Below are 27081 nucleotides of genomic sequence, written 5' to 3' on the forward strand. Positions count from 1 at the left end.
TAAAACCTTTAAAACTAAAAGGATAGAGGTTGAGAGATTAAAACTTTACTACTTTTTATTTGATGTCCTAAAGCAGGGGTGTCGAACTCCAGGCCTTGAGGGCCGGTGTCCTGCAGGCTTTAGATCTCACCCGGGGTCAACACACCTGAATGAAATGATTAGTTCATTACCAGGTTTCTGGAGAACTTCAAGACATGTTGAGGAGGTCATTTAGCCATTTAAATCAGCTGTTTTGGATCAAGGACACATCTAAAACCTGCAGGACACCGGCATTCGAGGGCTGGAGTTCGACACCTGTGTCCTAAAGGAATCCACTTGTTTGAAATATAAAATTCTTTATGGAAAAACACCGAGTTTAGTTTCAGATCGTCTTCCTGTGGGTTTAAGGACAAATGGAAATGGGTGTTGGATTTGACACTCACCAAGAAGTTTCTTCATATAATGGGTTGCCTTCGTGACCCTTCTACCTGATCCTCTGCCTTTCTTCTAACCCAAGCTTATATTGAATTTTTACTTACTGTACCCGCTCGCCCAAATTGAAGTCCTGTAAGAGAACTATAATGCTAAAATGTTTTGAAAAAATAACATCGATTATCTGAAACTACGTTTGTTTGGGTAAAATACAATGTTTCCTGTGCCCGAGGAAGTTCACAAGCAACCTGAAAACATATCAATCTTCTGTATTTTTACATTCCTGTTAAGTTGATATAATATACGGTACATTTATACTATAGAAGACTTTACACACCATGTGACTGGAATTTGGTGGCTTAATAGGTTTTGAGTGCAAAAATGGTTCCCATTGCACCTTTTAACACAGACAACGAAGATGAGAGACTGTTTTGTTTTATACATGGATTTAAAAATGAAGTTTTAAAAACTTATATTTAATATCAGAGTTCTTCAGTATTTGTTGGTTGTCCAAAATGAATCTAAGGACTCTTTAAATTTTACATCTGAACTCTTTAACAACTCTGTAAGATTTTAGAGTCTACATGTGTAAATAAATTAATTTATTTAAAAACACGTAAAAAATGGCCAATATATTTAACATGTGTAAACCAGATTTTATTTGTAATTGATAGAAGGTACAGAAAGTAATGATGTGACCAGGTCATTATGACAGTATCTCAACCAAAGCTTCTCCCGCACGTTTGCGCCTTTGGTTCAAGGCCAGTGAGCTTCCTGTCTGTCCTCACAATGGGGTGAAAACATACACAGCATCTCTTTGGCAACAATAAACATAAGAGATTTTTTAAACCTTCCCTCCCTCACAGATACAGTACAGCAATACTCTAAAAAGTATTTTTGTTGAGATACAAAAATATTACGGACAGCCATCTAGATGTTTCTATGCTAAACTGTTACAGAATATTAAAGCCTTGGAAGGCAAACAAACATTTAAGACACTACATGTTGATCACCGGGCATCTTTCAAAGGTGGTATCAAACTTTTCCATCCAGCAAACACGCCAACCCATCAGTCTTTCTCACAGTTTTACAAACAGAGCAAAGCATGACAGCATTTTCTTATCATCATGACATCAGCCCTCTGTGGCCTTTCAACAAGCTGATCAGACCAGTTAGGCTTATTATAAATTAGAGTCTCACTTAACAACAATGAGGCTCAAAGGGATTCGTTTTGTGTGATAATGATTTTGAACAGTCTTTTCCTGTTAGTCTGAAAAAGTCCAACAGTTCAACTTCTAATCCTAGAATTATTGTACAAATCTGCTCCAAACAAGTTGTTCCAAACATAACATGATGGGTAAATGGTCAGAAACAGAGAAATACTGGATTTATAATGTGCTGATTTACAAACACAAAAATCACATTTGTTCAGACAAACCTCAGTGCAGACAAAAACCGGACAGTATTTAAATGTTGTTGGGTAATTTGAGATGTTAGCGTGTAGGGATGGGCAATATGATGGTACACATCAATGAAAAAATGTTTCTACCATGGTATCTGTTACTGCTTTTCCACCAATGTGGTGCTGGCATTCCTGGCAGTTCTGCCTTGGAGTCTTTTGAGAACCTTTGTGACAGGTTTGACAGCATTGTGGTTTTTCACTCTACCATGCCTTTCTTTGGAGACAGATATTTATTTGGAGGGTGAAGGTATGAAAAGCAGCTACGCCCCTAAACTCCTGTATTGAGATGGAGTTATTTATCCATCCATCCATCCATCCATGTCCACTTATTTAAAGTTTTGTAATGGTGGCAGCAAGCAAAGGTATTCAAGATGTCCTTCTCCACAACATCACTTTCAGTTTGGACTGGGGAATCCTTAGACCTTCCCAGGTCAGGTGAGATCTCTCCATTGGATTCTGGGTCTAGCCTGGTGTCACCTCTCAGTTGAGTGTGCTTGAAAGAAGTTCCCAGGTGTTCCCCTAACCGGATATCCAAATTACCTCAACCACATCTTTAAAGCTGAACAAAAATACCCTGCAGAGGAAACGTGTCCACTTGTATTCCCTACCTTAATCTTCTGGTCATTACCTTGATATCATGACCAGGGATGAGGGTTGGAACATAGACTCTTAAATAAAAAACTTCTCTCTTCACCACAACAGCCCAGCACAACACCCACATCACTGCTGATGTTTAACGAATCCATCTCATCATCCACCTCCTGATGAATAGAGAATGAACCATAACTCACACTTAGAGGTGCTGACACTCATCCCAGCTGTTTTACACTCAGTTGAGGGGTGAAGGTCATGCAGTGACCTTGAGTTAATAAAAGCAAAACAAAAAATGCAACAATACCAATATCTATCGTTAGAGGCCCAAACCATTTTTGTGCCAAGCTGGACACGTGCTTATTAAGGCTGTAAAGCTGAATTTTTTATACATGGGAGTTTATGGGAACTGACTCCTATTGGAGCCAGCCTCAAGTGGCCATGATAGGAACTGTGGTTTTTGGTACATTCCCTTCCCATGACCACTGACGCCAGCAGGCCCAGCAGTTTTCTGTTACTAAACAATTACTTTTATTAATACTGTGAACCAACACTGTGTCGGAGGAAAAGGGATATATGCCTTCAGTACCTCCGTAGGCTGCACTACATCTTCTCGCATGTCAGTGAGTATTACTGCTCTCTAGCAATGTTGGATTAACAGTATCTTTGCATCAATGTGATGAAGTGCCTTGATTTGTCAGGCATCTGCTGGTTAACCAAAACAGACATTTTGTCTATATTTTTGAGCTGAAGATCCAGTACACGCACATCATGATAAAATATTACATTATATTGCCCACCCCTACTGGCTCACATCACTGTTAGGTTCAGTCGATGTCAGTTTTAATGACCTGTGTACCTGCCTTAAAAATAAAAACACTTTCCTTTTGTTTCTTAGCCATAAATTCTTGTAAATGTGAAACCATGCATTGCTATATTATAAGAAACTTTCATAAGACTTCAGCCTGAAATGACCTCTGTACTTCTTCCCATTATAGTCACAATGTTGTGTCTGATGCTTACAGTAAAGAGGAGTTGGCTGCGATTGTGGTGCTGGCGCCCAGTTTGGTAAATAGAGTGATGTTTGTGTAAAACAGTACAGTCGCGGTCCTGATGTGACAATGAAAAAAGTCACAAATAATTATTAGGTTGTCAAGGTTGCTCAGCTGTTTCCTCAAAAAACAGAAAACATCCTGTAAGCAGACAGCCATTAGGATCCCCTACGCTTCCATCTTTCACACTAGCACGTCTCTGAATGATCCCAAATACTGACATTATATTACTTGCGATACTTTAAAGATTCTTTTTGATATTCATTATTAATACAGGTAAAACCATTTCCTAAAAAGTATAAAGTCTGCGGAGCTGTACAGTCTTGTTCAAAGTGCTGATCCTTTGTTGAAAAGTCAGAAAGTTGACATTGTGTCTTTTACTCAGCAACAGTTTAACAGTCCTCTTTCTTAAAAGTCCAGGTGGCTCCACACTCTTATGAATGCTCCCCATGACGAATTAGAAAGTGAAAGAAGTGGCAAATGTAACGCTTTTCAAAGGTCTGTCCTTCCACATTGTTTCTTTAATCCCAAAAAAATATGTAGATTCAACATACAAGTTCCCCCTGGTTCCTTAAACTCATCATACATACCGTATATATTAATATTCTTGAAATATTATATATTAACAATTCTCTTTTCAGTATTCTAAACAGCTTAGGCCAGTCCTACATGGTGGTGAGACGGACCTTTCAAAAGTGTCCACAGGCGGTAAGAGGCACTGTCTTGTGTTTCTAAAACCTGACGTTAAAAATGAAATCAGTAGTCATGCTAGTAGACCGAGTTGTTGTCACAAAGAGGCAGTAAATATCCACAGCTTCTTATTCTTTGTCTCCATCTTCACTGCTTCCTGCAGAAACACAATGAGACAGAAAGAATTAATGTACATCACCCATTTTTACAGGCCACTGGGCATCTTTATCCCCAAAACATTGGCACATATCAAAGACATTTGGCAAGAGTGTATTTTCTCATTATTATGGCAATTCAGCTTTTGGCAATATGCTGCAGCCAACAATTGCATCTTTAATGGGCCAGGTTCCCAGACTGGGTTTAAGTCTAACACAGCAGAAATAAGCATTTTAGTTTTATTCTTTATTTGTCAGCGATCATGCACAAAAACTGTGATCTCATAAGATGTAGCTACTAGCCAGTTTCCATCTGACATCTCTGGGAAAAAAAAATACAGACTGTAAAGCCTTCATATCAACACATGTTTACTGCAACGTTTTCATAAAACCTATTGAAATAAAGCTGAAAGTCCACATGATGATTGCTTGATTTTAAAATTCACTGTGATAGTTTACAGAGGCAAAATTAGATATGTATATCCATTGTTAAAAATATGAGTTTCTCATGCAGAAGTGACCTACCTCCTGCAGATTCCATATCGGAGTCTGAGATGTGAGTGATGGAGAACCGGGAAACGCTGGAGGGAGAGACGGTAAAGCGGGAATACTGCACGGCTGGTTTAGTGTCTGGGGTTGTGGTGATGGAACGGGGTGGAGGGGATTCAGATGCGGCTGAGGATGTTGGCAGTGGGAGTAGGGGGAAGTCATCTTCCCACTCAAAACCCGCACCTGAGTGAAAACAGCAAAGGGGAGGAAGTAATAGTTTGATATCTTAACATGAGAAAGTCTTCAGCGTGCTAATACATTGTGTGTAATCACATTTGCACATTTGAAAGTAAAAGAATAATACATACTCTCCTCCGAAATGTTCCCGTCTGAAGAGTCATCTGAGACATTAACCCTTTCTTGGGGTTTGGTTCGAGAACCTTCTGCTCCTAAAGGAAAGCCATGCTCGGCGAGCTCTTTAGTTGGGCTTTCCTAGCAGTTGTGATATTAAAAGAGTCAGTGAGTGGACCAGAATAAACATTATTGATGTGCCATTAATAGAGCCAATATTAAGGCTAATGTTCCCTCTTTGACACTCACCTGGTCGAACAGATACACGGTAACATCGTCAAAAAAAGACACTGTTTTCTTCTTGTGTTCGAGCTCCTCCTCCAGGTTCTCCTCAGTGAGCAATGCTGGCATCTTGAGCAGGCTTCGCAGTTTATGGGCCTCGCTGTTGTCGCTCACCACAATAGGCACTGGGTGGCACTCTTCCTCACTCTCTTCCCCTCCGCTCTGTTCCTGCATATTGTAGCTTTGCAGCTCCTCGTCCGACTCGTCGCTGTCATCGGTATCGCCGTCCTCCTCGTCGGCCTCCTCCCCGTCGGCCGGAGATGCTCTGCCCTCTGTTGCAGGGAGCAGAGGCGGTGGGGTGGATGGAGGTGGAGGAGAGGAAGAGGAAAATCGTCTGGCGTTTGAAGTTTGTTGCAAAGCTACCTCATCTTTGGGTAAGGTGTGTTTCATTTCACTGGATATGCCTGATGGCCTGTTCTGAACCGTCTCGGTTGCTGCCTCCTCTGAAGTTTCTGAAGTTTGAGCAGAGTCTTTTATGTCATCTGCTTCCTCCTTATCTAAATTTACGTTGGTGGCACAACCTCCATTCAGGGCACCAAGAGCTTCTTCCATGGCCCCCACCACCTCAGCTGCCCAGTCTCCCAAGGATGAGCTCTCTTCCTGTGATGGCCATTCATCCAGTGCTCCCTCAGTATCAGAAGGCTCTGGAGGAAGTCCTAAAGTCTCATCTTCGCAACAGTCCTCTGTCAAGTACTCCTCAATCTCTGGTGCAGGAGAGAATTCTGTTGTGTCTGTTACTGTTTGTTTCATTTCAAGTTTTATGTCCTTGTTCACTACAACACCCTTTAGTTCTTCCTCTCTATCATTTTTCCTTTTTGCAGCTTTCTTTTCTGGCATGTTTGGTTCTTTTGCAATGTTTTGCTCATCTGTTTTCCCCATCTGGAGTTCCTCTCCCTCATGCCGAGTCTGCTTTTCATTCTCATAGTCTGAAAAGTAGGCAGAGTCTCTGTATGGCGTCTTATCGCTCAAGGGTAACAGAATTTGGTCATCTGCCTGTGATGCTTCTAGTGCCAAATCGTCGCCCATCGATGACTCACTCTCCGTGGGCACCACTTTAGCTTCAATTCCCTCTTCCTCCAGGACTTCTTCCTCCTCCAGGCTGGCATCAAGAGCAGGTTTTCCTAAAGGTTGTTCACGAGGTTCATGAGGTTCTTTGGGAACAAACTCGGGGCTCTCATTATTTTCGGTGTCATAGCCGCTGTCCATAGCTTTAGGTGAGCTGGAAGGGTGGGATGACGCAGGGCTGGAGCCTTCACAAGACCCAGCTGCAGACGGCAGATCCATGGAATCCATGGAATCGGGTGTTCCTACCTGCTTTTGTAGCAACTTGAAGGCGGGAGAAGCATTCAGCTCACTGGACTCATCAGCGAAGATGCCTGAAGTAACATCAGTTATATCGTCTGTGATGTCTTCCTCTTCGTCATCGTCACTGCAGTCGAGTATGTCAGCAAGGCTTACATTGGAATCTTCACGGTCGACGCCACTGTCACTGGTGTGACTCATCTCTGACTGTGGATCTGTCACCGCCACCATCACATGCGTGTTATCATCAGGAGGTGGAGTGGCTTGAGTGGCTTTTGTCATTGTTAGAGTCACCTCTTCTTTTCTAGGTTCTGGCAGTTTCTGTATGATTTCCTTAATAATGTCCTCCCTCTTCTCTTTAGATTGGACATCATCAGTTGTAAGATCGACATACTGTTCTCCACAGTCCACAGATTTGACCACGATGGGACCTCCTGGAGCTGGTGATAAATTGATCATCTCTTCATTGCTTGGCATGTCAATGACTTTATCTCTGTAGTTAGTGTGACTGTAGAGCTGACAAAAGCTTGTGTTTCGAACAAGCAAGCCAGTGAGTGGGTCAACAAAGTGTGAGTGGCAGCACTCTCCAGATGTTGGCACCTGAGTCTCACCTTCATGGCACATGTAAATGTAGGCATTGCAGTGTTCCGAGGGCACCATAGCATGATGTTTACTCAAACTAAGGCAGGCACTATTATCTTTGACCTGGTGTGGCTCAAGATAATCGATGGGTTTGGGTAGAGAGTGAAAGGCCAGGCTGTGTCCTTCTGGCCAGGAGTCCTCGATGTCTGTACTCGGCATTGTATAATGGAAATTGGCGTAAGTGTCCTGTCGGCAACTATGGCTTGCCCGTCTCTGGTGACCGGCACTGCTGTGGCGGTGCTTCGAAGGCCAAGTATTGCACGTGTGTCTCTCAACAAATATGTCCTCATCTTCCTCTTCTGAGTCACTGTCTCTGTGTCCGATGAAGAGAGCCCCCTGAGTCTCCATGTTTATACTGACAGAGTTACTGTTGTGTCTTGTGTGGCTGGGCATAGTCTTCCTCAGGGAACCCATCATGTCGTAATAACCTCCAGTGACATTCTTTCCTATAATGGACGTCTGACTTGTGTCCAGGTATGTGTCTCTGTAAGCCTGCTGAGATGGACTGTTTATAGAATGGGATATCACTAGTGGGTTCTCCAACTCCCCCAAAGCCTGACGCAGGCTTCTTGAGCCCCAGCTTTCCTGATGATGCTCTCTGGAGAGCTCACCTCTGATCAGATAGTGATCTATTCCCAAAGGTGGTGAGTGGTCAAAATAATAGCCCCCATCTCGATCTTTATAGGACACATAGTGACTAGACTCCCAGGGTCGTAGGGGGCTGTTATCTGACACTTGACCTAAAAGGGGTTCCATTGTCAGGGAGATGGCAGGACTTGAGTCATTGGAGTCATACATGTCAGATTTATGGATGTCAGCTGACCAATAAGGACCCATAGTTTTAGCCTGTGATGGGCAGGCCATGCACTCACCGGAGTCTGCGCTCCCAGTCAGGAAGCTCCCACTGCTGCCCTGGTAGTCTGGGCTGTATGAGACCATGGTGTAGTCTGGATCAATGTTACAGTCTACTGGTTCCTCAATGCGAATGTAGTATTCACTGTTTACTGAGGGGCTATGGGCACTGAGGACAGGAAGTACACCTGGAGCGTGTAGATGTTTTGGTTGATAGTAGGAAGGAGAAACTCCATGGCTCAGGCTTTCCATGGGACAGCCTCCCACAATGCCTCCAGGTGGGTAAAATGCTTCCTGACAATGATGGTTTACCTGACCTAAGGTACTAGAAGTGTCTGGGGCTCTGTATGACTGGTCTGCCCTGGCTTGCTCCCACTTGTACTCAAAGTTCAGGCCATGGCTGGTTTCAGTGACTGTTAGTATGTCATCTCCAGACTCTGAGTGGTAGCCATCACCAGTAGAAAATGGTTCTAAGAGTGGGAAAGATGAGGTGGTTGATGAGGGGTGGTCTCGTGACATCGCTGAGGCACCACACTGACTGTTGAATCCAGTATTGGGACGCAGGGAGTTCCAGCGTCTCTCAAAGTCCTCTTCGGCCTCACTGGCCCCCTTGGCACATAGGTAGCTGAGCAGCAAGTGAACTTCCTTTGTGGTTGGCCTCTGATCAGGCTGCAGCCAGCAGAACTGCATCACCTCATACCTGTGGACCAAAAACACAAGGCACAAAGAAAGAAAGAAAAGTTTAATTAAAATTAAATGAAAGAAATAAAAAGTACAAAAGTAATCAGCTCGATGCACTCAGAAATTGACCTTTGATTTTTAGAATTGGTTTCCCGTTTGTAATATTGTAGCTAATACTGAGAGGACCTATTATTCTCTAACAATGGTGCATGCTCATATCAAAAATGGGCAAAGTTTCAAATATTGACTTCTCCAAAATCTATTTCATCAGTTTTTTCTATTTCTGGCTGGTATGATATTGGTTTCTGGTTGTGGTAGCGTTTTCCAGTCTCTCTGGGCTGTGGGCGTTTGGTGGGCTACTGTTCATCTCAAAACTAACCGTGCTGGTGTGCCCTCAGTGTTTTACTTTGCTGTTCCTTGACTCATACTATCCCATAACAGCCTCACTGTAAACACTCAGTAGCAACCAAAATTACAGCACTAAATGCCACAATAAATGTTATACATAAATTTATCAAGTAAGGTGGGTGATAATGAAGTAATTAAATATATAAAAAACCCAAATATGTAAAATCAGAAAATAATATTGCAAAATCTAATATGCAACATAATCCAAACCAAAAAATAAATATATACACGTGTCATAACTGAGGCATGGAGCTGCACCAAAGCCCAGTATGGAAGTAAAAAATTACTGCGATGTTCATTGTGAACTGTGAATCATACAAGGCTACAGCAACAGAGTCCAAGAATAGTGCAACAACAAAAGAATAACAATTGGAAGTTCATTAAACCTCATCCTGAAAGGGATTTAATTGTGTTGCTTTATGTGTTGTGTTTTGTGGGGCGATCATGGCTCAAGAGTTGGGAGTTCGCCTTGTAATCGGACGGTTGCTGGTTCGAGCCTCGGCTTGGACAGTCTCGGTCGTTGTGTCCTTGGGCAAGACACTTCACCTGTTGCCTACTGGTGGTGGTCAGAGGGCCCGGTGGCGCCAGTGTCCGGCAGCCTCTCCTCTGTCAGTGCGCCCCAGGGTGGCTGTGGCTATAATGTAGCTGCCATCACCAGTGTGTGAATGGCAGGTTGTGTAAAGCTCTTTGGGGTCCTTAGGGACTAGAAAAGCGCTATACAAATACAGGCCATTTACCATTTTTGCTGCATTTATGTGTTACTCACCAGCGTTCAGCTAGGGGTACTTTGAGCAGCGGTTTGGGCAGTCGCAGCTGCTGCTCCCTAACAGCGTAGGTCAGCACTTGTCTGTCAGAATAGTGTCTGTAGGGCTGGTTTCCCAGCTCGAACAGCTCCCACATAGTCACCCCAAGAGACCTGAGACACAGGACAAGATTAAATATATCTTATTAGTGACTTCATGTACATTTCATGTATACATTTCTTATAATCCTCCAGTAACGTCCATCCTTTTATCTACTGTTAAAAACTTACAACTATATAAGCGTTTGTTAGTGTATTAATATTATTAAAGCTCTTGTGTGTTTCATTCTTTATAACTTATATCCATGGAGTTAGGGCTGGTGATTTCACATGTCTTACAAACTGTTCAGAAAGTAATAGAGAATTACAATAATATTATCATAATATATATTTGGCCTAAAACTTCAAAATTTAAATCTTATTCAACAGAATGCAATATAATCATTTTGTTTTAGACTTTTGTTTTAGACTTCTGGGAGTGATGGCACATTGGTGACATCCTCAGTAAGTTTGGAGCTAACTTAAGGATTGTTTTAGGTAACTTGGTACAGTATTTAAAATGATGGTTAAGGGCTATACATGATGTCAGCGAGCGTCTTCACAAAATACAAAAGATGTGTCTATGTGCATTGATCAGATACCAGATGTTGCTGTGTTTGGTCTGGTCTGCCACCAGCAGGTTTCCGTGCACCTCGTCCACCAGCTCTGGAGCGATCCAGCGCAGGGGCACGTACATCTGGTCTGATGTCACGTAGTAATCATCCTGAAACAAGGGTCAGGTAAATTGTTAAGTTGCAGAAATATGACAAAAAACAAATTCAAACTAAATGACCTGCTGGACAATTTTGCCTTTTCTGATATAATGCTAAAAGTGAAAAGAACGTTCTTATAACCCTGCAGAAATTCACTTGGCTCGACTGTGGACTCAGAACCATTTGGGAACTGACTATTTATATAACGAGCTTGCTTTTTTGTTGCCTGTTGGTGATGAATACAGAATATATTTTCAAACTTTACAAAGAGCAACAGGACCAGTTTGTTGTTTGCTGATCTTTTTCACATTTAACACACTGGTTGTGTACCTTGTACTTTGTGTGGGCCAGACCATAATCTCCGATCTTCACTGAGACATCAGCCGTCAACAAGCAGTTTCTTAAAGCCAGGTCACTGGAGAGGGGGGTAAACAGCTGTTATGTCTCTCTAATATTAGCAAACACAAAACAACAAGACTAGAACATTTTTATCAATGTACAAACATACTTAGAAGTCCTGCAAACAACAGCATTTAGTCCTGTGTTTTCACAGTAGGCTAAAAATAAACAAAACATTTTAAGTAAATTTTACTAAAATGAAATTTAAATATACAGGAAATGCCTTGCTGTAAGTGCCCAACAGGACAAGAGTAATTACTTGTATTGTTTATGTCATTTAAAGCTTCAGGTACTTCTTATTTTGCATTTGAAATATGAATCTATACTATTATAGGTAAACTTATCCACCATGATTTAAAGTCATGACTTGAATACTTTAAGTATGTTTTGATGATAAAACCAGGTGTACTGTAGTAGGAATACAACTTTTTCTTTTTTTGAGTATGAAGTGAAATGAAAACTAGATAAAATAACAATAAATTATTGGAAAAAATACAAAAACTGGAGTCCTGGAGAGGAGGGATCACCGCCTGCAACAAAATCACTGATGCTGGAGTCTTTAGGGAGCACTCAGGCAGCACCAGGATATTGTTTCAGGAAGCGACCGAGAGGCAAAAGGCTAATCTCAAATTCAGAGCGAGATATCTGTAATACTTAGTAGAAAAATCTCATTGAAATAAAAAAAAATCTTTTTGAATAGAGCACAGCAGACAGAAAAATAACACACGTACACAAAAATATGAAAAACGGTTAATAAAGCTGGATTTTCAAGAAGTTTGAAGGACATGTTTGAGGAGGGTTTTTGATTCATTCAACTGAAAGCAGATCAAGGTTGGGTTAAGCATTCACTGAACGTTAACCGATTTAAATGAATGGACACGTGTGAGGTAGTTTGGAGGCTTCAGCAGTAATACTCTACAGATAAACCGCATTAGATGACTGCATCTTGTCTGTTAGTAAAGCCATCCGGTGTCCTCACTGAACAGTGATGACTGTGAAATCTGTTATCAGTATTGAAGAACAGTAAGTTATGATATACAGGCTCACTGCTGTAGATCACAGAGACAATAACCTTATGGCTAAAATCAAAGACGTCCTTTAATTCTACTGTCCAAGAAACCAGATGAGTCAGATGGTGACTCTTAAATTAATGATCGTTATCAGGGCAAAAACCTGAGTATCTGTTGGACACCAAAAGAGTGGTAGTCGGGTCACTTTGTGCAAATATTCTCTGCAAACTTTCAAAAAAAACATTGGCAGCATTTCAACCAATGGGTAGAAATGTTTTTGAACATGTGCGACTGCTCTTCTAACTTCTGCATTTCCCAAAGAAGTTGGCTTTTCCAGGCCACCAGGGTAAATACAAATTAATAACTTTGACCACCTTCTGGTAAAAATTCGTTTTAGAAATATGGACAACAGCTAGTCCTAGCTGATGCCTTTCTAACACAATACGTTGACGATTTGGAAATAAAGTCATAGCAGTCTGGACCGTTTTAAAATATTTAAAATTACAGGCATTTACGAGAGTCACACCTTTTGGTCTGCATTTTGAAAGTCTCTGGTTAAGATCAGACTGAAGGTGAGTCGGGGCCTGTGCTGGGGCAGAACTGAGGCATACAAAAAACTAACTGCTTCAGCTAAAAGTGGACTGAGGATATAGAATAATTGTGTTATTTATGGAGAAGGGAAATGGCAATAGGGTAAACAGAGACTGCCTGCTTGACTGAACAGCATCAGTGACAGCAGTCGGATTTCTCAGGTTTAAGTCTGAAACGACTCTTTACCTGTGCGTGAAGTTGTGTTTGTGCAGGTGCAGGAGGCCTGAGGAAATGTCACAGGCCATCCTTTGAAGAATCAGGGGCTCTGGGCTCATGGTTTCAGAGGTTCTGCAGCTTCTGAGGTAACCCTTCACATCCCCCTGCACATGAAAGAGAGCTATAAAACATCTGTATGACCACTGGAGGGCAGTCTTACTATTTTACTACGTCGCCTCTGTCCAGTCATGTAAACCTTGATTGGTGTCAGAAACCGGAACATTGCACAGGAGAAGACCAGACGAACTAGCAAATTTGTTGTCTTCACTTTTCTTTATGGAAATGGATAATTAGAGATTTTAGGGATGAGCCGAGAAATCCGGCCATCTGAGTGAATTAAGCTTCTCTTTTGGACTAAATATCATCTTCTTGGCAGTCTTCATTCTAGTTTGTCTTAAAGCTTTAGACTGTTTGGAGTCTTCATAATAAATAACAAGTTTGATGCTAATAATTGCAAAGTTTCCTCTAAGTTAGATCTGAATGGGATGTTTTTGGTTTAGCTTTTGCTAACATTTCCACACTCGACCTCGTCTTATAAGAGGAACCTGCACTTAGCCTACAGTGGGAATAAAAATAAAAGACGAGAAGTAGCAGGAGGCTCTTGGTTTTACTATAATTCACTATAAATATCTGTGTGTAATCTACTAAACCAATCACGGTGATGGATTCTGGGAAGTGGTTGGAGTGGCACAAGTGTAAATTGACTCACTTTAAGCTTGTCTGCCAAATACTTACAGCAGCTGCCAAGAAGGATTTTATTAGACAGTTAATGTAACATTCTACAATGACAAATTACTAAAATGCTTTCAATCAGTTGAAGTACTACAGAATTTGGATTAAAGTCAACAGTCAAAAAAGTTGTCAAGGACATTTTATTAAAATATTAAACCCTTTAAATTAAACTGGGATCGTCAAAATAAAATCTCCAGTTGAGATTTGGTATAGTATATTTTTTTCATACTATGATTTAAAGAGTGTCTCTGCACACCTGTCTCATGGCTTTGAATACTCACCAGTGGACAAAACTCCAGCACCAGCAGGTAGGGAGTGATCTCAGTGCACTGGGCCAGACACTGCAGCAGAGCAGGATGCTGGAGGGCACTGGAGAGCAGAAGAGAACAGGATCTCAGCATGCACATATTATTTATCACCTTTAAACACGAGTATATGTTTTAATATTACATGGGTATAAGTACTTTTGGTATTGAGATATGGCTGATATATTTGAGTATTCAAGAAAATATATGTACAGTATACTGTGTATAACATATCCATAGTGACATTTAGGAAGTTAATAACAGAACAATAAAACAACAACAACAACAACAACACTAGACAACCACGCTGAGACACCATCCATCTTAATTTAACAAGTACTGTTTTGTGGTAATATCATTTATTTTTCATTCTTCATACTCTGCTTTTATTTTTTCTATTTAACCTTAAAGTACATTTAAAGTGTTTTTTCTTTTACTCTGATTCGATTTTAACCTTGATCTGCATTTTATTCTTGCACATGTACCAGGCATACATTTATTCTAACTTATTATTCTTATGATACTCTCTATGCACCGATCACCTTTAACAACTTTAATGCAATCCACCGAGAGGTCTGTCATTATTATACTTTTACAAGCTTGTATGTGTTACTGTTATTGCCGGTGAGAAGATTTTAACCTATGTTAACGGCAAAGGGGCAAAATAACAGCAACACGTTAGAATATAAACACCGTGACCTCCGTCTGATTTTTTTTTCCAACCAAAATGGAAAAAGTATAAGATTTTTAAAACAAGAGTTTATGACAGAGTTATTGTATTGGCTTTACATTGCATTTGTATTCCTAAGGAAGTATAAAGTATAATTTGCCCAGATAATGCCTGAATCCCTCTGCAGGGATAAATAAAGGATTAATTATTAGGATGAATAATTATATATTACAGTATTTATTAAGTATATTTAAAGACATGCATTCTTAGTTTTAACTAAAATATTTGACTGATTGTGATTGGAAAACAAAAGCATGATGTTATACATAAAAGTTACAGAAAAGCAAGGAAAAGCCAGTTGTTTCATAGATCCTGGGAAGCTGACCTGTCAGTATTTCATAAGTTTATCTCAAGTTTTGAACATAAAACATTTGCAGATGTCTGCCTCAAACACCCAGAAGGGTGACAAGAAAGTCAGTGAGAAACGACAAACAAAAATGGACTAAAACGTCAGGACAGAGGACACAAAAATGACAAAGACATGAGAGATGCTCAGTGCTCAGGGGTGGCTCAGGTTTACCTGATCCATCTTCAGTTAAGGAGACTTTATTAAAATGTAGACTGGACATATGTAAGCACTACTTCTGCCCTTTCAATCAGTACTTTTAGACTGTAGATTTTACATGTACTGCTTAAATTGTCCACGTAAGAATAAACTACAGACACATGTGAGGGAGGTAAAGGTGTACCGGTAAGGCTGTGCTTCTTCCAGGAAGTGCATCTGGTCCTGTACGCTGGCACTGGCTTTGAGTTCCTTGACCACCACTTGGGTGGTGTTCAGGCCTGCGTTCACCTCCCCCAGAAGAACCTGAAACAAAGACAAATGCATACAGGGGAAGGCACACAGACGGATGGCCACGTTCACATAAGCAAACGCATTAAACATGAAATGGGAGTACCATTACACAAAGACAGACAAAACGGGACGAAGCAGTCATGCAGGAGTTCAGCAGTGCAGATGGACATACCCAGTGATGGTGCACAAGGATGAGTAGGGTGGATGAATATTCATGAGTGAACAGTATGAATAAGAAAAGGAGGAGAAGCAGACAAAGAAGCAGAAGGGGGAAAACGAGAGAGAATGACAACAACATGTTATCTGGGTGTAAAAACATGTTAACACACCAGAAGGTTTAGGCTGCAAGGAGGGCTATTACTTTAAAAATTTAGCAGCGTAAAATTTGTTCTCAAGGGCTAAGTCTATCACTTTGGGAACAAGCTGACATCAAAGGCGAGAGGATCGGGCTGGCATTACACACTCAGACATTTCAGGTAACGCAGCGTGTCGGACATTTTTAACCGACTCCCGCTCGGAGCGGGAGCCGGGATCACAGCAAAGACTAACAGCCATGATGTGAGTCTCAACGATGCTGCGTTTCATCTACCCGGCAGGGAGCGACAGATTTGAAATTACCAGCAGGTTTTTATGAAGATTGAGGTTTCTGAAGTGGGCTTACCTTCCCAAACCAGCCATTCCCAATCTCTTTCAGGTAGAGAAGACTGTGGCGGCTGAGATCTGTCGATTTCAGGAGTTGGACTGAATAAGACAGAGAAAAAGAGAAAAGATGTAACAGAGATTAGTGAGTGTCAATCAAAAGCCTTTGAACTGAAGTCATGGTCACTCACAGCACTAAACATTTTGCATGTTTTTGTCCATTTTCTACAAATTTCTTTGCGTTATCGTCAATGATTTAAACTATTCAAACCGCGCTCATTGAGAAAAAATGAAAGTACAAGTAATGAATTGCAGCTGTCCTTGTGGAAAGTTGGTGTCAGTGGTAACATTTAATTTCTTTAATTAAAAAAACAAGATTGTCACTGATATGTAAAATGAATCCACCTGTAAGTGGCATAAATTATTTGTACACACATTAAAGTTTCAGTGGTCAAAAATGTGTAACTGGTCCCAGTCTCTCCCATTTCAACTGCACATGCATATTCCATGTGTGCAGTTTACATAATTTTAACACACTAAACATACTAAAACTTAATGTTATATGTATTTGTCAGTCAGATGGGTCAAGTAAAGTAAAATCCACTAAACACAAATCATTTCCAAAAATACAATCGGTTCTTCTTCACTGTACATACGATATATTGTATCAAAAGTACATTATCATTAGAATGTAATGCAATGTAAACATTTAATGTTCCATTATCACGCAACAAAATCATGATGGCACTGATGGATTTCACCACTCAAACGGGGCTCGGACATAAGGAGTGCTTATCGACTATATGAAAATGGAGGGAAACCAAATGCCGAAAAAAGTTTAAGTGTTCATTAAACAATTATAAATAGTCAGCAGAAGAGTGCACGTCTTACACTTGAATGCCTTTTTAAAAAGGTTTTCAACTTAAAAAATATTAATATTTAATTAAAGTAGTATTTAAAAGCTTCTGAAAGACGTCTTACACCTGGAAGCACTGAATAAAATGTTCTTAATTTAAACATTTCTTAACATCTGCAAGTTCAAAAAACATCTGCATTTGCTGGGGTTCCTGTTTTTTCTTTTTTTAATAGTTTACCCCACTTTAATGCATTTTATTGTTTTATTAGTTCATCAGAAGTTTATTAACCTCTCTAAAACTTCTATGCGAGAGCTCCTCTGAGCCTGGGACAATTTCCCAAAGAACAAAAAAAGATCTTTTATCTTATCACGATCACATTTCTTGATCTTTTTTTATTCTCTCTGCCTGTTTCATCATAATACAGATGAAATGGATTATTCTTTAATAATAAAAGATTTCCTGGTTTTACTACTTTCTATTATAATGACTGGACTTAAACCTGAAACATATACCAAAAGACTAATATGTACAACATTAGGAAATGATATGACGCAACGCACCAGATCCAGGTTGTTAAGTAGCCACTGAAGGGTCCATCCTGTGTTCAGTCGATTGCTGTTAACCGCCTCTAAAGCTAAACATCCACACATGCCAGTGGATGCTGCCCATTGTTGCCCAGACAAAGCAAACTCTGCCCCTAAGTGTTATTCTCTACCGAGCCGTCTCTGTCACCAATCTGTGTGGCGGTCCTCCAGCTCACCGGTGCATCGCTCTCAGCATCCCCCGATGACCCGCGTCCTTCCTGCTTGCTGAACATGCCCAACCGCCCCATCCTGTCCCAGCTCCACCGAATGAAACAGACTGAGGGTAGCATCCCCTCCTCTCTCCCCTCACCATCTATCTCTTTCTTTCACTCTGTGTCTCCCACGATGGAACTTGGATTCTGGGCGTAGAGGCAGACAGACAGATCTTTGTGGCGCTATCTTCCCCCCTCCAGACTGAGACACAGTCCAGTCACTGTGTGGAGGCCATATTGGACACCCCTGTCCCCTTCCCCTGACTGGTCATTCCTTACACCCACTTACACTCTTGCTGGGCCATAACAGAATAGCCACTATTGTCTTTTTGCTTAGGGCAGCATGGCACCAGTTAGGACCAGTCAGCAACACTGGAGCCATTATCTGTGAGCTCCATGACATAAGAATGAACTGAGCTTTGGTGATAACTGTGGCATGCAATGAGTTCCACCTACACCCTCATGTTTACCACAAATATTCATAATTCTGACGGAACAATGAGAGAAAAGAAACTCTTAAAGACTATATTAAGCATTTGTTAACTTTCACATTGTCTCTGGCACCACGTTTGGTTTGTGTGCACGCTGCAATGACATTTGTAAGGTATAGTGGGGTATCTGCATATATATATATATATATATATATGTAGGAGTATATATACTGTATGAGGATGGATGTGAAATAATAGATTGAATTTTTCCTTAACATGTAAATGTTTACTCACTCACAACAATGCAAAAGAAGCTGTAGCAGCATATGTTTGGTTGTCTTTGTATTATTTTACTAATACTTTGAGATCTCTCTGTTCATGCATCCATGCATTCTTTATGAATTCATTTATTCCCAGGCCTTTCAGCCCTTAATTTAACCATCACGACTACGTTTCTAACCCTAACCTAATTCTAATCTTAACCCTAAGCCTAAAAGTTGTAAATTTCATGACATTTTAATCAGTCAATTGATCCAAAACTCTCACAAAGGTAGCCCTATGCATGTCAATGTAAGCTTGATTGTGTTTGGTCACAGGACCAAACACAATTGCTCAGAATAAGAACAGAAAAATATGCTCACTGAGTGCTTGAAATGAAAAAACCCCACATTACTGAGCTAAGTTCTGAGATCCTATTTATAAGTTAATTTCATTTGACAGCACTGACCGGCCCTTTCTAAGATGCTGAGCATGTTGATAAGAATGCATCAGGCTCAAAAACCCCAGCAGCCGGGAAGCCTTTAGCGAGATGCACGTTGGCAAAATCAATCATGGCCAAATGGAATTCCCATTATCCCCTAACAGTCCAGTGCATCATGGTTCACTCTCTGCAGGTGCTGAGCTGTAGTGCTGTCCTTGGAGAATCATTTAAAGCCAATTATGACGTTTAACCATCCTTTTTGTTTGGCTACAGATGACAGAGCAGCGAGACTGTTCTATAAGTATGAGATAAATAAGGATCATTTTGAGCTGTGAATCATGTAACTATGCCGAGGCCAGCGATAAAAGAAGCGGGAAATGAGTAGAACATGTCCCCTTTTTTTTGCTTCAATTCCTCATTGTGTTTTTATGTGTGTGTAGTTGTTCTCATATGTAATATGAGTGGGTGTGAGCTCCATTAGTCGTTACAGTGCAGCCTGCAATGCACAACAGCTGCATCAGGGCGGGTCCTTGAAACTGGGCTCTGGTCTGAGCCAAGCTCTCGCAATACCGGTGTCTCATTAGGAACTCCACTTATTCACACAGTCCAAGCACAGCCCCACAGCGCTGCAGAATGACAGAAGAGATGGGAATATTGGCTGAAATCCTCCTGCTTCAGCCCTCAGGAATAATCAGACATTAGAAATCTGAGACTCACACCAGCACGGTGTTGAAAGTAACGTCAGGAGCTTTCATTCTTGGAGCCCCTTCATTCACTTCCTCAGTCATTTTGTGGCAGTCACTGCTCTTCCTTTGTAGTTTTTTCATGCTTTTTCTTTGTTTTTGTAATTAAGCGTTCTTCTTCTCTCTTTCTTTCTTTCTTTTATAGTTTTAATATTTTATCCTCATGAAAAAGCCTTCTAAACTGCGTTTGTAGGAAGATATACAGATAAGTTTGAAGTTGAAGTAGAGACGTTAGAGTAAAATGAAACCTGTTCTTGATTAAATGGCAGCAAATAACTGAAAACTAAAATTATGAGAAACGTGAGAAACACGAAATGGAGACGAGACGGATCATTTTCTTTACTTCATTTCTCCTTTAAAAAAAATCCCCCAAATGATGTCACTGGGTGAGGCAGTCCTCAAGGTGCAGTAATGAATCCCTGACTGCCACTACAATACAAACCATATGGCTCCTATTATTTACAGAAGAAAAAACGCCTGCTTTAAAGGATCAGTTTCCAAAATCATAGGAAATAAGTAAGAGAATGTTTTCTAACTTGCACAACGTTGTATACAAATGAATTTGGTTTTAATTGCCAAAGTTTTGCTTTTGATGCCATGAAACCAAATCTGCCTGTCTAGATCATGGACTGTATATAAAAGATGTTGGAAACTGTGATCAGGAACGTCTTTGAAACCAGATGTGACCAGGATCTACCTGACAAAAGAGCGACACTGCATGATCAGACCATAACAACTTGTCAATCACACGGCTAACGGGGACCACAATTTACAAAAAGCACATCTTGTTGAACTCAGAAAGCCTTGAAATGAGTGATTAACATAAAAACTCTTGAGGAAAGTGTTTGCTGAAGTCCTTTCCTGCAGGTTTCTATACAGTCCAAGCGATAACCTCTGGGGGCTGAAAAAGTCTGCCAACAAAGAAGTGCCAAAAACTGCAGCTCCTTCAGCGGCTGTTTGAGTCACTCTCCATGGGCTCCTGTGATAAAACGCATTACAGCATTAAAAAGCAGGTTTACAGCCTGGTAGTAAAACACAGTTTTGTCTGCAGACCCTTTCCTCCCCCATATCAACCGTGCTGTGGGTAAACAGCTTTCAGAACCTATCCCCTGGCATGCCAGCAAGGCCTAAGTTTACGTGTGTGACCACTTTGTGTAGCTGAGCGGAGGCAGTGAAGTGGAACAAAACCACAGGCGACACTACGCTGCTATGTCCATCTATTTTTTTCTGTAAGTAAAAATTGACCTGACTTTTCAGACCCGGGTTGCATCCATCTGTCATTAAAGTTATATTGTGTAGGCATCATAAAGAATAAGAAATAGAATTCTTCCTTATTAAAATAAAATTACCCTTCAGGGTTTTATTTTTTATTCAACTACATTCAGACGTGAAACCGAGCAAACATTTACATTTCTGTGTATTTGTGCTTTGTTGCAGACCCGCGTTTGCGTGGGCTCGATCCACAAAGTCTCACCACACTCCAGTGCCATAAGTTTATCAGGCAGCATCAGCCCATTAACACACAACAAGGACCATTGTCACATACGAGCAAAAAAGAGAAAGAAAGCATCAGAGTGAGAGGGGAGAATTCTCACTGGGGTTTTGTGCTCTTGCATGCCTCACATACCAACAAACAGCAGTGTAGGCTGGCCGCCTGGACATTATTATGCAACAGGCAGATGTTTGTGGGAGAGAGTGAAAGCTAAAGAGCACAGAGTTCATTCTGTAGGGACCTGCAGTGAGGGATTGTGGGATAGGTGGAGATCCAGCTGACCGAGGCCAGCGTAAGGGTGGTGTTCACTCCAGGGACAAACGTTGACGAATGCCAGACACACTAGTCTCCTCCATCTTATGTTACTCTCACACCCTTGATATGCACTTGAATGTGTCAAGTACTGGTACTTTTACTAAACTCCCGAAAGGTTTGCATCAGTTTGTAAATGACTGGACACATAAATGACTAACCAATGATTAAAAATTGTCACAAGTGAAATTAGGATTGGATATTCTTTAAACCCTGGTTCATTTCACATCATTGCTTCCAACAGCAGAGAAAAAGCACAAATCACTTTAAAGTTGATCAGTGGATTTCTGAGATTTACTCTGTGAGAAAACAGCAAAGGAAAATGGGAGGATCCTGTTTAACTTCTTCACCTTTTTCAGAATCAGAATCAGAAGACTTTATTTATCCCCAAGGGGCAATTAACAAACAACAGAGCAGCATAACGCTGAAGATTAAATTAAAGTGACTGAAAGGTGAATAAATAACTGTAAGTGACTAAAAGTGAATAAAGTGTCGGTAGTATAAGAAGAGTGTAGAGTAGTTTATGGGTGTGGGAAATGTTCTTATCGGCTGGAGTTAAAAAGCAGAGTGGCTTTGGGGACAAAGGTGGCTCTCCTCCTCTCAGTCCTGCAGGAAATGCATCGGAGGAGTCGCCCAGAGGGGAGCCATTGAAATGCAGGGTGAAGAATGTGAGAGGGGTCGTTGATGATTTTGGCTGCCTGTCTAAGGGCCTGTTGGCTGAAAACCTGTGCCACAGTTCTGACAGGTAGGCCAATGATTTTAGAGCACATTGATGCAGTGTGCTGCAGTCTGTTCCTGTATGAAGGCTGAGGGAGTGGAACCAGCAGCTGATGGAGAAGGTCATGATGCTCTCCAGGAAGGCGTAGTAAAAAGTCATCATGATGGCTGTGCTGACTCCAAAGGAGTTGAGTTTCCTAAGGAGGTATAGCCGTTGGTGGCACCTCCTGAGAATCTCTCTGTGTTGGCAGAGAATTTCAGGAGGTTGTCAAAGATGGTTCCCAGGTATTTGTGCTCCTCAACTACCTCCACTGGTTTCCCGTGGATGGTGGTGGTGACTGAAGCAGCCAGATCCCTCTGCCTACTGGAGAATTCACCACCATCTCTTTGGTTTTGCTCACGTTCAATTCAAGTTTGGAGCTGTCACACCACTCTACAAACTCCTGCAGAGTGAACCCGTGGTGTTGTGAGGGTCCTGACAGCAGTGACAGGAGAATTGTGTCGTCAGCATATTTCACCAGGTGACAGTCGGGCTGTGTGGATCTGCAGTCATCGATGTAGAGGATGAAGAGCAGGGGGAGAGCACACAGCCCTGGGGGGAGCCAGTGGAGGTGGAACAGAGACCGGAGAGAGAGTTGTTGACCCGAACTTTCTGAGTCCTGTTGGTCCAATATCCACAGGATTAGCTGATCATCAGGTGAAATCGGGTGGAAAGTTTAGAGGCTGGGATATGAGGCTGCAGAGTGTTGAACGCTGATGAGAAATCAGCAAACAGAAGTCTGGCGGAGCAGTCAGGGAGCTCCAGATGTTTGTGGATGGAGTCCAAGATGAAGATTTTTGCGTCATCGACACCTCTGCATGCACGGTAAGCAAACTGGAGTGGGTCTATCAGGGGGTCAGTTGCTCTTACGATGTGCTGTTTTATGATCTTCTCCATGGCCTTCATCACCAGGGAGGTGAGGGCCACAGGACGAAGATCATTCAGAGACTTTGGGTTGTTTCTTTTGGGGATGGGGATGACTGTGGAGTGTTTCCACAGCTGGGGGACGGTGTGACTGTCAACTGAGTGTTGAAATAGAGTCCGGAACACACTTCCTAATTGCCCTGCAAAGGGCCTCAGAACTCGACTGCTGATGTTGTCAGGGCCGGGTGAGCTCCTCTCCCTGGTCCTCCTGAGGGCTCTCACCACGTCCTCAGTCCTGAAGGTGAGTGAAGAGCTGCCAGGTTTGAGTGAGGATCTGGACTCCTCAAGCTGGGACATGTTGTCCATCTCAAACCTGGTGTAGAAAGCGTTGAGGTCGTCAGGGAGGGAGGAGGGGTCGCTGCCCTCCACCTGGATGGTTCTGGGGGTGGTGACCACAGTATTCACAGAGGCCATGGTTTTGAGGCCCTGCCAGGCTGAGTGGAGGTCCCCTGTGGTGAATTCTTTTTCAACTGTGTTTTTATACTCCAGTTTAGCAGTTTTTATGGTTTTTATTTATCTTGACCTCCCTGTTGACCTCCTTTTTGTCCAGTGCAGAGCCAGTGAAGAAAATCCTGAAAAAGGATTTTTTTTTTTACACCTTTACAGATCCCTGTATGTTTTTTTAACCATAGGGAGTATACATGATAGTTAGACTGTCTCCCTGCTGTCACTCGCTGGTTTGCTGGCTCCCATTTTGAAGCCTTTTTGGCCGTCATCATTGTGCATCTGACTGAACTAATAGTAGGCCCGCCCTAAATCATGGCCTGCTTTATTGTCCTTTTTGACAGTAATGGGGACCATAACTTAAAATGGTGTAAATCTAAGAACTGAAACCATGAACTCATCAGGAAGGTGTTTAGCTGGGTTGTTTTCTTATTGACTTCTACACAGTCACACCTATTCTCCAACTGCCTCCTTACTGGCCACTAGAGAGAGTGTCCAAGTAAAGCCCTTCTGCACTGACTTCACTCTTCAGCCTCTTTGAAAATGCTCCAGTTTAATTCAAAGTTCCTGCCCGTGTCTGTGTTTGGAGTACTCGTGCTTCCTTGGAAAATATGATGTTACTGTTTGTTTACTGGAAGAACTGAAAGGAATTTCTAAAAGCTGAAGAACTCCACTCCACTGGGACCTTTTTTGTGTTTTTTATATATATATATTTTGTTTTTTATAGCTGGTGGTATAAAAAAAAGAGCCCAGAATAAATGGGGTCATATGGAGCCCAAAATATAACATTCATGGGTAAACAAATTCTTTTTTCCCAGCAATATTCCATATATTTTATTCAATATCATGAGACGGGTTGAAAGTGAGAGGGGGGCTTGAGAATAGAAATGAGCACTACTTCTAATGTGCAGGGAGAAGAGCATGGTTAATGACCGGTTTTATTACCTGATCAAACTTGTTTTGATTCAGTCAGCACTTTAAATAGAACACGTGTGAGTAGAAAATAAAGTCTTTATAGGAAAAATTTTAAATAGCAAATCATATCTGCTCAACTCTGTGGGCATTTTTAAAACACAGTGACGATAAACTGCTTAATTTTAATTTTGCTAAAAAAAATAGCCTTTATTTGTACAGGTAGTTCACTCTGAAATACATACCACAGATAAAATGTGACAACTGTAAACTGGATTCAAATATAGAAAATAAAGGAAGTTAACATACAGTGTTAACTTTAAAAACTCGTGGATTGGGAAGTCCTCGTTACACCCCGTGGAAACAAAATTTAAAAGTAAAAAATCCAAAAGGTCAAGTAACAAAACTGTTCTTAAAACTGCAAGTGTTGCTGGAGCTTTGATCTGCACAGAGGGATTTGTAGGAAAAGAAGTTCCTCTTTGTATTAGTAATGCCATGGCACCACAAGCCACATCCACCCTTTTGATTTGAGGCATGAAGTAAGCAGCAGCAGAGAAATTAGTTGTAGCAGCGTCCTGATTGCAGTCACCTTCAACCACAACAGCCAGCTGCTCCTGATGCACAAACAGAGGCTTCTGTTCTGAACTGTGCTTCTTAATGTTTGTTGGAGTTATTGCTTGGAAACGAGTATGTTGTAAAGAAAAAACACAGCTGAGTAATCAGCATGCAAACAAACATTAACATGTTTTATTTCAGTTCAGAAATGCAATCAACGCTAGATTTCCTAAAAGTAAAATAAAGATAAAAATTGTTCTTTTTTTAATCCAGAGAAGTTATTTTAACTATTTAGCTTAATTTACCTCCCGTTATCGAGCATTAAACATGCTGTCGTTCAAAGATGGCAGTCTGTTTTTACATCCTAGGTCATATACAGCCCACTTTGACCAAACAGTCTGAAATATTTTCCAATTTTCCATCCAGTCGAATGGAGTCTTTGCCAGGCTGATTCTGGCCCCCGGGTCTTATGTTTGATACCCTTGCATTAGGTGAATTGCAGGGAAATTTTGGTCCAGCTGATTGGCTCCAGCCCTGGCTCAGCTAAACTGAACTGAACTCACCTGATCGAGCTGGTTGCTTGGCGACTGGCAGGGACACCTCAGTGAGCGGCAGGATGTAGACGTCAGGACTACCCTGGGAGGCCGGCGAGGCCAAGGTGGACATGTCTGCATGGTACTCCTCCCCGTCCACATTCTTGAATTCCTGCAACACGCCGGCAAACATGCACAAAAGGTCAAAGGTCAAGCTGTAAAACAGTGTGGAGTAAAATTTCAATAATTATGTAACTTCAAACTTAAACAGCATTTAATTTGAGAGTCAGCTCCTTAAAATGCAACTCGCACATTAGAAGTGAAAATTCTCCAGAGACTTCCCCCGTTTTGTAATTTGAGGAAAATATTCATGATGGAAACTTGCTGTGTGTTAATGCATGTTAAATCAAAGCATACCAATGAAAACACTGCAGCTTTTGGCCCTGTGCATTTATATTACAGTGATGTCAGTGTTTTCTCAACTTCATTATTCAACCTGAGTTCAATTAACTACCATTTTTATAATATGGGAACCTACTGAAACTACCTCACACCTGTACCCATCAGACCATGTGTTGTCAAAATATAGCTCATGGCTTATTACAGCCTATGAGTGCAACAAGAAACATTACCGTTGTAGTCGTCGCAGCAGACTGAACCTTAATCTGAACAAACACAGCTGCTGTCAAGAAATGGAACAGCATCACCTCACTAATGATTCATGATTTAAACTTTTATTTTTCAGTCATTATCAGCCCATTCCTTGTGCCTAACCATTTCAGGAAGAATGTCGGTCTTGGTGGTTTCTTCCTGTTAAAACCTTTCTTCCAAGAAAGCTTGTCTAAGAGAGTTCAGGCTGAAAAATAAAGGTGCTCATACCAAATGTTGACTAACAAGCTCCTTTATAATAAAATATAAAGAAAAATATAAAGCTCAAGACTTTCGCACCTGACCTTTAACTTTGTAGCTTTACACTACAAACTCTTCCATGCTGGATTGCATCATACAGTTCAATCAGGCTGCTGTAGGCCTGTGGGAGGGGAGGGGCCAGGGCGATCCTCAGTTATCATCACTGACCCTCAACAACAGAAAACAGAGATTTTTGTTGTTTTTGTTTGCACTAACCCTGATTATTGTGGCACTGATGTATGGTTATGTAGAAAGTTGATGATATTTTGGCACAACCACTGAAGCAGAGCTGAGATAAACTGAAACAAGCTGTCCTGGCTCGGTTCTGCGTTTCTGTGAGCTGTTTGTAAAACTGTTGGAGAGTCACAGTGTAAAC

The 27081-nt window shown here is 41.4% G+C and overlaps 1 protein-coding gene across 5 annotated transcripts in view; it reads right to left on the reverse strand.

Moving 5' to 3' along the window:
- Positions 1–1046: 1046 nt before the first annotated feature.
- Positions 1047–27081, reverse strand: part of aatkb (apoptosis-associated tyrosine kinase b) — a 72068-nt gene continuing 46033 nt past the window's right edge. For 3 of the 5 annotated variants that reach the window (XM_084936993.1, XM_084936994.1, XM_084936995.1), the window contains 12 exons: positions 25827–25968; positions 16363–16442; positions 15595–15713; positions 14152–14239; positions 13109–13242; positions 11253–11337; positions 10812–10933; positions 10135–10284; positions 5451–8979; positions 5219–5342; positions 4887–5093; positions 1047–4363 (listed from right to left, as the gene is read on the reverse strand). In XM_084936993.1, the coding sequence (XP_084793119.1) occupies positions 4335–4363; positions 4887–5093; positions 5219–5342; positions 5451–8979; positions 10135–10284; positions 10812–10933; positions 11253–11337; positions 13109–13242; positions 14152–14239; positions 15595–15713; positions 16363–16442; positions 25827–25968 (4809 nt within the window). In that variant the 3' untranslated portion in view covers positions 1047–4334. Of the gene's footprint in view, positions 4364–4886; positions 5094–5218; positions 5343–5450; positions 8980–10134; positions 10285–10811; positions 10934–11252; positions 11338–13108; positions 13243–14151; positions 14240–15594; positions 15714–16362; positions 16443–17757; positions 18212–25826; positions 25969–27081 lie in introns of those variants that run through there. The other 2 variants (XM_084936997.1, XM_084936996.1) reach the window with 2 other exon arrangements.

The sequence above is a fragment of the Perissodus microlepis genome, chromosome 8 (assembly GCF_051167445.1).
Source record: "Perissodus microlepis isolate ML-2025 ecotype Zambia chromosome 8, ASM5116744v1, whole genome shotgun sequence".
In the NCBI taxonomy this organism is placed as follows: Eukaryota; Metazoa; Chordata; class Actinopteri; order Cichliformes; family Cichlidae; genus Perissodus; species Perissodus microlepis.